General features: G+C 37.4%; 1 protein-coding gene across 1 annotated transcript; it reads right to left on the bottom strand.

Moving 5' to 3' along the window:
• Positions 1 to 3,690: 3,690 nt before the first annotated feature.
• LOC113361989 lies at positions 3,691 to 5,320 on the bottom strand. Its single transcript, XM_026605025.1, has 4 exons — positions 5,059 to 5,320; positions 4,396 to 4,538; positions 4,154 to 4,202; positions 3,691 to 3,833 (listed from the first exon to the last, which is right to left on the bottom strand). Exons 1-4 carry the CDS (start codon positions 5,123 to 5,125, stop codon positions 3,718 to 3,720), a joined length of 375 nt encoding a protein of 124 aa, XP_026460810.1. The 5' UTR covers positions 5,126 to 5,320; the 3' UTR covers positions 3,691 to 3,717.
• Positions 5,321 to 15,551: the final 10,231 nt, after the last annotated feature.

The raw sequence follows: 15,551 nt of genomic DNA, 5'->3' as shown, positions 1-15,551 counted from the left end.
TAGTGGAGTTGTATGTTAGTGTCACACGACCAGTCTTGACCACTTCTCCCATCATCACTAACCGTCCATGTCTTCCTGACACGTTCTTGTGATGGCGCGTTGCACGCTGCACGCTGTAAACCGCCAGACCAATACCCCAGTATGTATCCCCCAGTTTGTGACATGCTTGATGTCTCGAATGTGTGGATGTGGGACCCACAGAAAGTAGCATGTGATACTAGATTAAATAACTAAGTTATTTAGGAAGTCGATATTTATGAAATATCGTGTGTATTTTATGCAGGTAATGCATCGAATATATTCAACATGTATGAAGCATCGTTGTTTTAAGGCTTAACAGAGTAAGTCACGAATTTAAGCGTCTTAAAATAGCATCACGTCCAGCCATCTTCGAGTGATCGTTTGGAGGCTTTACAGGCAAGCCCTGATTTGGCCGATCACCCCATGTGGAAGAATGGTGGACGGTGATCATGGTGATGCCTCACTGCTTTCCTAACTCCTGTCTTAGGCTGTCCGTCCAAGCTGGCGAAGTTGGACGGACGAGATGACTTGCGACCCAAATATGCGACCTTCAGATTAGGGTTTAGGAGGTGCGCAAGTACCTTCTTTCAGCTTGGTCGAATCCATGCATGGGAGATGTTTTTGGCAAGACCGACCGGGCATGCGTGTAGACGGCTTGCCGGTGTACACTTCCGTGCCTTATTGTCCCATGGAGATGTGATATAAGCCACTTGATTTGTCCGGAAAAGTTGAGTGGTCGAGATCGGTTTGCAACTGGAACCGCGCGACCATGCCTAGTTTGGGCGCACGAATCGAGGCATTTATCCATGGTCAGCCTTGGCCGATTGGTCACGCATGTAGACGAGCCCACGACGATTGTGTTGACATGCTTGGGACCCTTTGAGTCTACATCTACACCCTCCATCTATGCCTGCAAAGATGGATGGTCGCGACTGATTTGCGACACATGTGATATGCCGCAAACCCTAACTAGGGTTTCATGTCCACGCTACTTTGGCTGGACGAGTTGGCAAGCTACGCTCCTCTTTTGGGGAGTCCGACCATGTGGGGCCCACATTGGGCCGGTGATGAACATGCCAATACCTGTCTGACGACTATGGGTCTGATCTAAGCCATCCAAACATGCTAGTGAGGTTGGATGGTCGTGATCAATTTAAGACCTTTAGTGGAATTTCTTGCGACCCTTAAAGCATCACGCCGGCCGAACTTTGGGCGAGCGTTTGCTTCTCCATGGCTAGGTCGTGAGGTGGTGGATTATGCAGGCGTGAAGGGGGCCCGCCGGTGTGCAAGACAACGCTTGTCCAACCGGCCATGAGACGATATATGCCGTCCAACCATGCCGGTGAAGTTGGACGGCCGCGGTCTATTTGAGACCGACATTGGCAGTCTTGTGCGTACATGTTTTCCAAGCTGCTTCATACCAGCCCAACCATCCTACTCTAGGCTGGTGTTCAGTGGTTGTTTGGGAGGCGTGGTATGTATTCGACCGACCAGGCGGGCCCGCTGGTGGTCATTAAGATGGTAGCCTGCTCCTGCTAAGGATCATCTAGGCTGGTTAAATCATGCGGCCAACTTGCATGGTCGTGATTGTTTCTGAGACTGTCAGTCCAGATTCAAATATGCTCAATCGGGCTAGTATAACACATCGAGAGATGTATGCTCAATCGGGCTAGTATAACACACCGAGAGAGGTGGGCTCAATCGGGCTAGTATAACACACCGAGAGATGTGGCTTGTACGGGTATCTCGTGCTGCCTCACTATTAACACTTGGAGATTCGTGTTACTCTGCTGAGAGCAACACTCAGTCGTCATGCCACACTAATAATAAGAGTTCTCCGGGAACAACACATGAAGCACAAGGCTAGTCATGCATTAATTAATAATGATGCAAATTCACAGGGTATATGGGATTGTTGCTACATGCTCCAACCTGGATGAATTTTGTGTATTTAATTCACAGAATACTGGGATTGTTGCCACATACTCCATTCTAGGTGAATTATTAAAGTGAAGAAGTATTCATCACTTATCAGTGGATTTATCCTTTGCAGGATGTCAGCGTATAAATTTGGTTTTACAATTTTAGGCCTGAACTAAAATCCACCATCAACAGAAACTAATTATTAAGTCAAGATGATCATGTGAAAATTACCTTTAACATTTTACATGATTTGTGTGAGACATTCATTTTATGTTAACTTGAGAAGTTTCGGATTGATCGATTAATCACTTGAAAATTACTTGAAGCTAGTGGTATGTGTAAGATTACCATTGTCGTCTTTTAAGGATGTTTCAATGATTAAATGATAGTTTAGAACAACTACCAATGCTTGGATATAACACAGTATGTATATTTTGTATGTGCGCTGTGAAATTCTAGTTCAGGTCCGGAACTCTTGTTTGCAAACGGGTTTACCTGTGAAAATGTCCGGAGCTGTTGTCCGCGTATTCTGTTTGCGAACGGATAGATAAGGATGGAGTCCGGAGCAGTTGTTCGCTTACTCTGTTTGCAAACGCCGCCGCAAGGCCAAAGTCTGGAACTTTGGTTCGCGTACTCTGTTTGCGAACACAATGTTTAGGTTCTAAAATCGGTAAGTATGAAATACATACTCATGAACTCGGGTTTGTATGAGAACTAAAGTCCCCAGAACTTTAATGGAATAAGGTGTGCGAACTTTTTTTGCAAACCGTGGCATTATGTTCATGAATTGGTTCTTGTATAAGAACTTTGTACAATTACAAACCAAACCGATTTTATTTCAAATGGTACATTTATATTTCTATGAGATAGTGAACATTTGAACAACTCTCTTGAAACACATATAAATTCATTTGATTATCTATCATGATTGATTGATCATCATATTTGATATACAAGTGTTAGATGAATGTGGTTAAACTATAAGTGTTTGTTAGATCACTACTCGGTCGAACTCGCAAGCGTTGCTATCTCAAGCTTGTTTGTCAAGTTTAGTTGCCAAAACTATAAGTATTGATTTCAAGTCTACTTATAGCTACGTCTCGGATTAGGATAGTAAGTGTAGCTGAACTCATCTATCACTCAAAATTCTATCTATTCTATCTCCTATTTGAGACAAAAGTCGTATTGTTATATAGACTTGAACTATACACATTTGGTATTTTGAGCCGAGCTTATCTCGCTTATCTATTTCTCAAAACACTAGTGGAAAATGCAAAAAAATAGTATGTCAGAAAGACACTTAAAACCTCTAAAAAAGACTGCTTCTGGGAGCCCTAAGTATTTCTTAAAACGTTTGCTTTATAGATTCTTTGATTTTTTCAAATTACAACTTCCTTGAACATCCCATTAATTGCAGCTGGTGGGGGCAACCGTTTCCTTAATTTATAATACAAAAAAAATGCCTCAACTGAATCTATAACTGAAATAAAATATGATTGTAACGAAGCAAGAAACTGAAATTGAGTTAAACTTATATTCACTAAATTCATTGTACAACCCCGACAAACTACAATTACTCAAGTTTTAAATCCGCAAAAAATTCACTAAACACGTGGATTTCACTTTACAATGACAAACTACAATTTGTTCCAAATCTGAAATAATTTACGAAACATCCAGAAATCTAAAAAGCAAATCATTGTACAAAATTACAAAGGAAACATGAGTGAAGTTTTGCATAACCAGAATGCTTCTCCATAGTCCCGGTCCTTGTCAGGTGGTGTCTTTGAAGAAGAGGAATCTGCAACACTTGAAATAGGAAGTAGCTGCACTTGGTTTTAAGTCAGAAACTGATAGGTCAAAGAGCTTGCTATTGCATTTTAAGATCCCTGAAAGCACAAAGCAAAAGTCATAAATCCAGTGAAGATTACCGAAGAGACACCTATATGCAAATAGACAACTAGATGTGAACTAAGATGTAACCAGGATTTGTAGCGACTATTGTAATGACTGCAAAATAGTGGTTATCTCGTCTGCTACAACTATTGTAGTGACTCCAAATAGTTTATTATCTCATCAAGCATCAAGCTTTTCCAGATAAAAATAACCAATCCTTTATTCCCAAACAATTTGGGTAGGTGCCACATGTCACAACAACAAACAAAATAAAAAATTAAAATTCGAAATGATGACTGACAAGAGCCTTTACATTTCAGAAGTATGTGGTGATTGAGAGTGCAACGAGCAAGAGAGCCATCCTGCGAAGAAAATAAGACAATTTATGAGAGTCAAATACTAGGAGAAAAAGGTGTAACATAACTATGGAAGACAAGTAGGAGAACAAACTGAGAAAAAATTACAGACGCACGTACAAGACATTAGTTAAGGTCCAAAATCAGAGTTACTATTGCAATAGTAAGACCATGACACTAGGGAAGCGTATAGTTGTACCTCGGATGGATGTATACCAACGAACAAAATTCCAGGTTTCAAACTGTTGGGACAAGAATAAAAAAAAATACCCAAGCGCATCTCGTTAATGCATCTCATTTCATAGTCGGATTCACACCCAAACTGTATGATTTCGCTAGAACCTACAGTGTATCAAATAGAGCAAACATTAGTAAATGCAACTGCTAACACTTAAGAGCCACACTGAATCATGATAATCTTGAGTTTCAGAAAGCTACTCAACTAAAAACCAAACTATGGGCTCATGTATCATGTAAGCCATACTACGAGTACACAAGTATGACTAATTGTTTTAACTGGTAACTACTAAAGTATATGATTTCATTGAAAATACAAGCTGCGGAAATTGCTTGGTTAAGGACTAGAAACATCATGTATAGGTATACCAAAACCACAAAAAAATTCCTTGTCTTTGAGGATAATCATGAGAAACTCTGCTAAACCTCTTATCATTTGAACAACTGAAATATCTAAATATCTCAATGACAGTTACAACTTGAATGAAATATCACCAAAAAATTATTGAGAAGAAAAGAATTAGTAAGGTTGAAGTTGTGCGTTTTCCGTGTATTAATTAAGAGGACAGTCAAAACAGATCACACGATGAAAACTGGGAAATAAGTGGAATTTGGGGCCACTTACAGGAGATCGAAGAACATGGTCCACTAGAAGTTGAAGGTCTGCATAGTACATAACTGCAAGTAATCATTGAGCATTGGACAACACAACAGGTTCTTCGTTTCCAAGCACCACTTTTGAAAGTTTTTCAACCATCCTGTCACAAACTCTTACTTAGATCTGAGACAACCACTGAAATAAATGACCAAACTAATCAAAATAAGCATAAACCAGAACAAATAAAAATTGTGTGCTGCTACAACAGACACTTCATCAGAATAAGCATAAACCAGAACAAATTAGCATTCCTGCAATAAATTTAACATGAGAAGCATTAGTCTCAAAAGGATAGTTCTAGAGTCGAAAACCTTTTCAATTTGGGACCGGTTAGTGAGATTGAGTATGTAAAACCATTCATGTCATAAATATTTTATCCCAAAAGTTAAGATATACATTTCGTAGACAATTTTAGCTTACCAAAAGCATGAACCAGCTCGTCTTCGGAGTGAAACTACACTTTAATAATAGTCCACCAATAGCAGATACAAGTCCTTGTCTAACTTTTCCTGGAGGATGCACACAAAGCTGCAAAAATACAAGGACATGTTTGCGTATCCCAAATTATGACATTACACATGTAAGCTTGAACGAAACATGAAAGCTTGAATTAACATGGGCATAATGAGTTACCAATGAAGAGCCTTACATGACGAAAAGTTGCCAGTGCCACTAGTGAAAAATTTATCCCAATACAAACCCTGAATACATAACAATATAAAATTCTTCATCAAACACATTTGACAAAACAAATTAAGCTTCAGCAATGACAGAAGCAATTCAATCAACATTTGAACCCCAAAGCAGTAATACACACGAGCCAAAATCTAAAAATTTCAATTTTTCTGTATCCAATCAAACAAAAACATAAAAACCAGATTCTAAAACTTCATATAAACTTAAAAACCACAATAAATATTCAATCAATAGTCTGTATAAACCCTTGTGAACTTCTAAATATCAAACCAAAACCAAATTAGACCAATACAGACAAATCAATCGAGAAAAACACAAAAAAATCTAAGAAAACACTGTTTACTTGAGCAATACCATGAGAATACCAATCTATGATGGGGTTAAATCCTTCTTGCAAATTTTCAGATGATTTCTTCAACCTAATAGACTCAAAAACCAAACAAAAAAAACCATCAGTTATGGTTAAAAATTGAATTATGGAGTAGTTATGTTCAGAATCAGATTTAGGGGTTTGTTTCTTACTCTAGGAGAAGAGATCTTCAACCTAACAGAGGAGTTATCTTGTAGGGAAAAGTAGAACAAAGTGAATACCTTACTGCAAAAATGAGAGAAGAATAAAAAAATTAAAATCGTTAATAATAAAGTCTATCAAATATGAAACAACAACAAGATTGATATTACCTTGATGATTTCGGGAGAAAATCAAATAGATCTTGGGTTACAATGTTTGCTTTGGATTTCTACTGATACATGGGTTAGGGTTATTGATTTCTGCTGAAAGGTTGGGTTGTTTGGGTTGCTTTCGATCTAGGCTCACGATTCATCTTGCTGAGAAGTTGGATTCATGATTTCATAGCATGAATTTAATGAAAGAAGAGACTGAGTTAGAGAGAGACAGAAAACTGTTTGGATGGAGAGGCGAAGATAGAACATGAACGAAGAGAGATACCTGGGACGATGTAAAGGCATATATTTTTTTATTACTAAAATACCCTTTAGTATTACGACTTCTAGGAGTGTTCGATTTAGTTTTACGTGTTAAACGTCTACCAACGGAAGCCGATTCCATTAGAAAACATTTGGAAGTCTTTTTTATACAACCTAAACAGACTCAAAAAAACCATTTTCCACTAGTGATATGTATTGGTAAGCTTTCGCTTTAACCGAGTTCATCTTTTATTCTTGACGAAAGTCAAAAGATGATCATGTGAAAATCACCTTGTAACATCTTACATGATTTGTGTGAGATAGTCATTTGATGTAGACTCGAAATGTTTCGTATTGATCATTCGATCACTTGAAAATTTCTTTGAAGCTAATAGTTTGTGTGAGACAGCTATTGTCGTCTTCCAAGAATGTTTCAATGATTGAAATGAGGGTTTAGAACATGTAACAATTATTGGATATAAACATAGTGTGTATTCACATTTGTGTAAAGTCCAAAACCGGGAACCATGGTATGCACCCGTACGCATACTGGTTGGTTGTTGAAAGTCCGGGAACTAAGTTTGCGTACCCGTACGCGTACTGGCGGAAGTTCAAGTCCCGTGAATTTCTGCTGGAGTTTGGAAGAGTAAAATAGTATGCGTACCCGTACGCATACTGGCATAACCAAACTCAGTCCGGCTACTTAGGTATGCGTACCCGTTTGCATACTTAATTAGGTAATCTTCTAAAATCGGTTGGTTCATGAACTAATACATTTATATAATAAGGAATGCAATCTTTTGCAAACCGTGGCTATAATGTTCATGAAATGATTCGAGTGAATCAAAATTGATTTTGCTTCAATTGTGTCTTGTATACTTCTATGAGAATATAAACAATTGAACAACTCTCTAACTAGTTATGATAAAGATGAATAAGGTTGATATGAATGTGCTCATATGGCTAACCATTGGTTAACTATCGTTGAACCAACTAAGTGTACACGTTTAGGTACGTTACCTTTATCTAAATGATGGTACATTGCATTTGTGTATAACAAGCTAAGTTCGATCTAATGGTTGAAAGATATTAGCTTGAATCTAATCAGGTTTTCATCTAACGGTGAATATTGAATGCTTTGTTACCAAGGTAACATTGATCGAAAACAATGATTTGAAGACTATATAAAGGAGAACTCTTGAAACTGGGAAACCTAATCCCCACACCTCCTGTGTGATACTGGTTACGACTAGAGTCGATTCTCCTTTAACCTTAGGTTTTTCACGAAACCTTGTAGGTTAAGGACTTGAAGACTTCACTGGGATTGTGAAGCCAGACCCAACTATTTTTATGTAGTTGCATGTTATGATCTTGCTGTTTCCTATCGTGTTGAGTAATATCTTCTTTAAGATTTGCTCGAGAATTATTCTCCGGTAGGCAAGATTGAAAAGTAGTCACAAACATCTTCGTCTCATCGTTTGTGATTCCACAATATCTTGTTTTGTTAATCGATTAAGATTATTGTGAGGTGATTGATAATACTAGGTTGTTCTTAGGGAGCATAAGTCTGGATTATTAATTGGTTCCTGTTCACCTTGATTTATCAAAGGACGGAACAAAACTCATAGGTATATCTGTGGGAGACAGATTTATCTATTCAATAGAATTTTCTGTGTGAGACAGATTTGTTTATCAAGTCTTTGACTCTTGGTCGTAGCAACTCTTAGTTGTGGGTGAGATCAACTAATGGAATCAAGTGCGCGGAATCCGGTGTGGTTCAAGAGGCGTAAGGAACGCAACTGTACCTTGATCAGTGTGAGATTGATTAGGGATCAACTACATTCCATGCCGAAGTTATCTTGGTAGTAGGCTAGTGTCTGTAGTGGCTTAATACAATGTGGTGTTCAAATCTGGACTACGTCCCGGGGTTTTTCTGCATTTGCGGTTTCGTCGTTAACAAAATTTCTGGTGTCTGTGTTATTTCTTTTCCGCATTATATTTGTTTATATAATTGAAATATCACAGGTTGTGCGTAAGTTCAATCAATTGTGAATCCAACCTTTGGTTGTTGATTAAATTGATTGACACTTGGATATTGGTTTTTGATACCGTCCAAGTTGTTTCTTATATTAATCAGGATCACGGATTTCTATTTATTTGATTTGCAGATTACATTAAGAAACACAGATACGAACTCTTTGATATATTTCTTGATTAAGCTCGCTTTGTTAGTTGGTGCTCTCAGAATTATATTGGAGTTAGTCCATACAAATTGCTGAGCGAAATATTGGGTGTGGTTGTTAGACCCCCGCTTTTTCAGAGTTCATATGGCTAACTTCGGTTAACTATTATTGAGTCAACAAGATATACACATTTGGGTACACTTCATCCATATCTAAATATAAGTATATTTCATTTGCGTATATCAAGCTAATACCATCTAACAGTGGAGATTGATTGCTTAATTTTTAAGCAGACTTAGCTTGAATCGTAAATCAGGAGTTCATCTAACGGTGAATATCGTCAATTGCTTTGTTAATAAGCTTTCTTAACTTTGATTGCAAGCAACCCTGATTAGAAAGACTATATAAGGGAGAACTCTAGTATCCGAGAAACCTAATCCTGATACGCTCGTGTGTCCTAGTTGCAAACTAGAGTCGATTTTCGTTTAACCTAGGTTTTCCAAAACCATTATTAGGTTAACGACTTGAAGACTTCATTTGGGATTCGTGAATCCGTATCCAACTTATTTATCTGTAGTTGTGTATTCTGATCTTACTTATTCTATCGTATTGAGTTTTATCTTCTCTAAAATTTACTCGAGAATCATCTCCGATTGGTAAGATACAAAAAGTAATCACAACAGTTCTTCATCTAAGACTCTTGTGATTACGCAATAGCTTCTTCTCTTAATCAGTTAAGTTATTATGAGGTGACTAATATTTATAGGCTGCTCTTCAGGAGTATAAGACCGGATTATTAGTTGAGTTTCCTGTTCACCTTGATTTATCTAAAGACGGAAACAAAACCAGAATAGACATATTTGTGGGAGACAGGTTTGTTTATAAATCTTCAACTTTGGGTTGTAGAAACTCTTAGTTGTGGGTGAGATCAGCTAAGGGAATCACGTGCTCAGATTCAAGAGGCGTAAGGAACGCGATTGTACCTTAATCGGTGTGATACTTGGTTATGGCTCAATTACATTCCAGTCCGAAGTTAACTTGTAGTAGGCTAGAGTTTGTAGCGGCTTAATACAGTGTGGTGTTCAAATTTGGATTAGGTCCTGGGGTTTTTCTGCATTTTCGGTTTCCTCGTTAACAAAATTTCTGGTGTCTGTGTTATTTCTTTTCTGCATTATATTTGTTTATATAATTGAAATATCACAGGTTGTGCGTAGTTCAATCAGTTTATAAATCCGACCTTGTTTGTTGGATAAAACTTGATTGACACTCGGTCATTGGTCTATGGTACCATCCGAGTTATTCTCATATCAATCAGTCCCACGGATTTTTATTTAGTTGATTTACTGATTGGATTGAGAAAAATATAAAGCTCTTTGATATCTTTCTTGATTGAGTCTCACTTTTAAGTTGGTGCTCTTGGAATTATATTGGAGTTTAGTCCATACAAATTTTCGAACGAAATATTGGGTGTGGTTGTTATACCCCCCGAGTTTTTAATTGGTATCAGAGCAGGCAAACACACTAAGACCTTATAACTTATAAGTCCATGTTTGTAGCAATCTGACTCCATGGACAGAAGTGTTATCTCCATAAACGTGATAGGTGTCTAAAACACCTTGATATTTATCTGTTGTTTATGCTTTCTTTGCGAGTTTTCTTGTGAATTATGTATCTTACGTGTGAGTTTGAGTTTATTAGGTGATTTGGAGTCATATGAAGTGAAATAAGAGAAATATAGGCTCAATTCATTGTTCGGAGACTATGGGTGTTAATGGGGTTGAAGCTAGCAGGACATACGTCTCAATTTTGCTTAAACCAGGAATTGTTGGAGCACCAGCACTGTTGGATCAGGGCATCCACCTTCTAACCCTGGTGGGGTGGACGAGTAGTGGGTGTCTTTATCCATCCAATATACCCTAATCGAATAAGGTCGAGAAGATATCAGTTTCATTTTCTGTTGCGGCTTGTCTGAAATTCAAAGAGGAGGAAAGTGATGATTGCACCGTGAATTGGATCTGATATCGTGAAGAAGATGGGTTCGATGGCTGGTTAAATCAAGAGACTGTTGGAAGAGATTGAGAAGATAGTTGGAGAAGATGGAAAAAAAATCTGAGATGGGTTTTCTCATTCAAGATGGCAGAAATCGAAGGGTCTGTTTGGCATCTTGGATATGGAAAGTGTTGTCCAGGTTACGGTATTTCTTGGTTTATCCAAAACTATCATGGCAATGGTTATTTTAAATGGTGTTTGTTTTCCACATTAGGTTAATGTATTATGTTATTTGTCAAGAGACCTGTATACGAGCTAAATTAATTAATTATAAAAGAAATAAAAAAAACCTTATAAATTTATGGTTTTGAGCATAAGAAAAATTTTAATAAAAAAAGTTGTTATAAAAATAACCGTCTAACCCAGGAGAGGATTAAGGTATTCCAGGTTTTACATGGAATTCCAAAACCCCACCTTTTTAGCCTCCTAAAATTTAGGTAAGATACACTATTCTTATCTTGACATGGAATAAGCACCCACACAAACACAATATACGATTATTTAAGGGATAACCCAACCTAGGTTAGGATATCAAGGCTGCCAAACACGACCGAAATGATTTGGGGTTAGGTTGAATAGAGATGTGGGTTTCAAAAATCAACAAGAACAAACAAGAAATGTGTGTTGTAGCCGATGATGCTGTTGCTGTTAGGGAGAAGCTAAGAAGACTCTGCTAATGCGATTAATGAGTAATTGGAGACTGAATCGAGTTCAGTTGGTTGATGGTGAAGAAAAAATTGGTTGATGAGGGTTTAGTGGAGCTATTGCTGCTTGATTGCAGTCGCTGGAGTTGATGACCTGAATGGATGAAGTGGTGGTGTTATTGCCATTGAAAATGAAACCGCTGATGCTCAGTCATGATAAGAGGAGAAGACTTTTGGTGGCTGCGTTCAATATGCTGCATGTGATAATGAAACTGTGGTGGAGATGCAACAGGTGGTGTGAGATGAAGCTTTTGATATTGCAGATGGTTAAGCAGAGATGGAGCTGGTGATTGTGCAGGTACTTAAGATTTGGTGGTGTTGAGTTATTCTGCTAATTGCAGCTGCAAATGAATCTACAGAAATGATGTAGAACATATATGATATTCTTTCATTTCTTTTTCTTCTTTATTTTTAGAACTTTAGACGACTTGTTTTACAAGTCTAGTTGTTTCCTTTTTTTAGACTTCTTTTAGTTTTCCTTCTTCTTTAGAATTTTGTTCATGCCTATATAAACAGGATATTAGTTCGTGAGAAGTTACATTACATTCAATTGAAAGTTTATTAACTATCATCTTAATCTGCAACCTTTTTCCTTCCATGTTCTATTATTTTTCTTCTCGTTTCTCATCCCTATTCTTCCTTCTCATCACCAGCAATCTTTGTATTGCTTTCTTCTAGTTTATTCTACATTAGTTGGTACCACAGCCTTAGGTTTTAGGTTCTATTCTTAAGACACGATCTTAAACGCTTCTGCAACTCAACCCTAAATATTCTCCTTCAGTAAAGTTATAAGTTTGTTTTCAATGGGAGATGACGTTACTAGAGAAGAAAACACAAAATCAAGTGAAGAAACCAATAACAAAATCGAAAAAGTTGGATAATTTCTTTGTTCTTTTTAAGAAACATATGAAACTTGGAGATCATATCGAAAAGAAATCTGATGGAGAAAACACTGATACTGAGAACAAATCACATGAAGAAGGTAAGCATTCTAAACCTAAGTATATCTTGAAGGATGGAAAGAAACATAAATCTGTTCAAGATAATTGATAGGTGTAGAATACACCCTATTAATTATCTATTGTTTATGCTTTATTTGCTATGTTTACTTGTAAATTATGTACTTTACGTGTGTTTTGAGTTTTATAATTACTTTGGAGTCATGTGGAAGAAAAGAAGAAGAAATCATCCAAAATTGAGAAATAAGAAATTATCCAAATTGAAAAGGGAAAATCAACATTTCATAGGAGAAGACTGTTAGGAGCTCAGCCAAGGTTAAGGGGATGCCAGATGGGTAGCCCTTATCTAGAAGATGGGTGTGATGTTAGCACCCAAAATGGGTGATCCCTATCCCTGGGGTGTAACGATCCGGTCCTAACTTACCCTAACATAAAGAGAGTTTGTCTCTCATTTATTCAAGACAGAACTCCTAAAATTGAGATGGAAGCGCATCCATACGCAGTGTTGCTGCTGATTTCGGAGATAAAGAGATGGGGTTTGCTGGTGGTTGAAATGGGATCTGGTGATTGCGATTGTTGCTGTGAATATGAAGATGGGTTTGATTCTGTTGAAGAAATTGAACTGATGTGATGCAGAGATGAAGGTTATGGTTTGGTCAGGTCAGAGAAATTAATTGACGAAATCTTGTTGTTGTTGTTTCGATTGATGATGTTGTTAATGGGTTCTGAAACAATGAATGAATGGGTCTGTGATTGATAGAGGAGATCGAAGTGAAATTTGAAGAATTTATGGGTTCTGGTGGTTGTGATTGAATGATTGAAGATGCAGATGATGGTATTCTTGAAGTACAGATCGAGAATTTGAAGATGGGTGTTGTGGATGATGGGTTGAATTAGATCAAGTTTCTAAGGTTTGACTGTGATAAGAGGATCCTGGACAAATTAGTAAGGATGGGTTTACCGTGAATTTGTTATTGCAGCTGTTAAATGTGATGAACGGAGAGGAAATAGAGCTGCTGATGAATCAGATCGATAGAGATGGGGGCATATGAGGCTCGAGTTCAACAGAGAAGAAGAACGGCAGACTATTGATGTATGTTGGTGGGTATGAAATGATGTTGTTAGTGCTGGAGTGAAGAATAGTATGAAACGCTTAGATGTATGTTTAGGATACAGGTTTCTACAGGGAAAAGAACAGAATGGCCTGAGTTCGTCCGGGAAATGACGGAGAAACAAACCAGAATTCCGACGAGTTAACTCAAGTACCATCGATAGACCGATCCAACTCAGATGAGTAAGACCAGTTAGCCGAGTAAAACCAGTTAGTCAAGTAAGATGCTGACTCGGTGTCTGAATCCCTGACCACTTGACCAGATGACTGGCGGTTTGACCAGAATGACCGTTAACTTTAACAGAATCGTGACAGAATATTCTGTCGATAGAGAAGAAGATTCCAGTGACCTGAAGAGCTTTCAGGTGAGTTTCCGGCTATTTTCCGGTGGTACCAGTAATTTCCTGGCGATCAAAATAACAGAATTTGGTGTGAACTTTTCTCATGGGTATGAGGACTTGGATGTGGAATTTGACTTGAAATTGAATTTGGAAGAGAAGTGGAAGAATATTACAAAGACAAAGATTTGGAGATTGAATGGGAAAATGAGTCTAATCCTAAGAAGATTGCAAGCATATTGAAGCCTAAAAATAGAGAAGTTCTTTACTTTTCTCTACAGACACTTCTACACCTCTACACACAACACTTCTCTTTTCTTTATTCTTTGTGAACTCCTAATCATGAGTAGCTAATTTTCTTATTGATTGGGGATGAATTCCTAGTTCTTAACATGTTTTGAGTTTTGTTTTAAATCTACTTTGAAGTGTTCACATGATTATCATTTGTTTTTACTAATATGAATGTTTAAGATTATTTGATAGGTTTTTTAGAGTGCACGCTAAATCGATTTGTTAACTCAATCTAAAGCTAGTGGTGGTTAGGAAATACGTAATTGTTGAATAATTCACTACACAAGTAGAAAACACGAGACCTTGCGGAGGGATTCCGTGGAGCAATTGTATGTGAAAACAACGCTAGCAAGTGGACCGATCGAACTGAGTCTAACTACTAGTATCAAACCTAAATTCATAAATCTTAATGTCTTCATTTGAATTACATCTTGTAAGCGAATCTCAAGGTGGTTCTTTAGAATAGAATCTGATAACTAAGCGGACCTGTTACTCAGCGAAACAAGGAATTTTGGGGTTAGCTAAGCGGACATGTTAGCCTACGGATGGTGATAATCTGTCACAAATAAAAAGTTCATAAGGACATAGTTTGAATCATTATTTTGCAACGAAGAACGATTTCTTGATCGTATTTCTCTTATTGATTTCCTTTATCTTTTAATTGCATTGTTTATCTTCTTTTGCTTTACAAAATATAAAACCAAAATCCCCCTTTTTGTAACATTATAAGATAACTAAAACCTCTTGCTCCTCGTGGGAACGAACTTAGATACCACCATTTTACTTGTTAATTGAGTGGAAAAATATTCACTAATTTGTTGTGGTTACGACACGCATCAAATTTTGGCGCCGCTGCCGGAGAGCAGCGGAACAACTTTAGTTGGTTTTTCTTTTATTTTCGTTTTATTTTTGTTTTTAGGTTTTATTTTATTTTCTAGAATTTTGTTTCAGGTACCAATCTAGAACGAGAAGATGTCTGATTATCATTATAGCGAACCTAGCTATACTCCTCTTTATCGTGTTTTTCCTTCACTCTTTCCAAAAGAGGATATTGTGCATAATGGTGGAAAGCGTGTTATAAGAAATACAATGAGCTAGAAGAAACCGGTGCATCAGAAGAGACTCTTGGAGACATGGAATTTGAACGTCGTTTCGATGTTGGAGATTTTGAGATTGACGAAGATTCTGATGATGAAGAGGAG

The sequence above is a fragment of the Papaver somniferum genome, chromosome 3 (assembly GCF_003573695.1).
Source record: "Papaver somniferum cultivar HN1 chromosome 3, ASM357369v1, whole genome shotgun sequence".
NCBI classification, from domain to species: Eukaryota; Viridiplantae; Streptophyta; class Magnoliopsida; order Ranunculales; family Papaveraceae; genus Papaver; species Papaver somniferum.
This window is presented reverse-complemented; position numbering and strand designations above follow the sequence as displayed.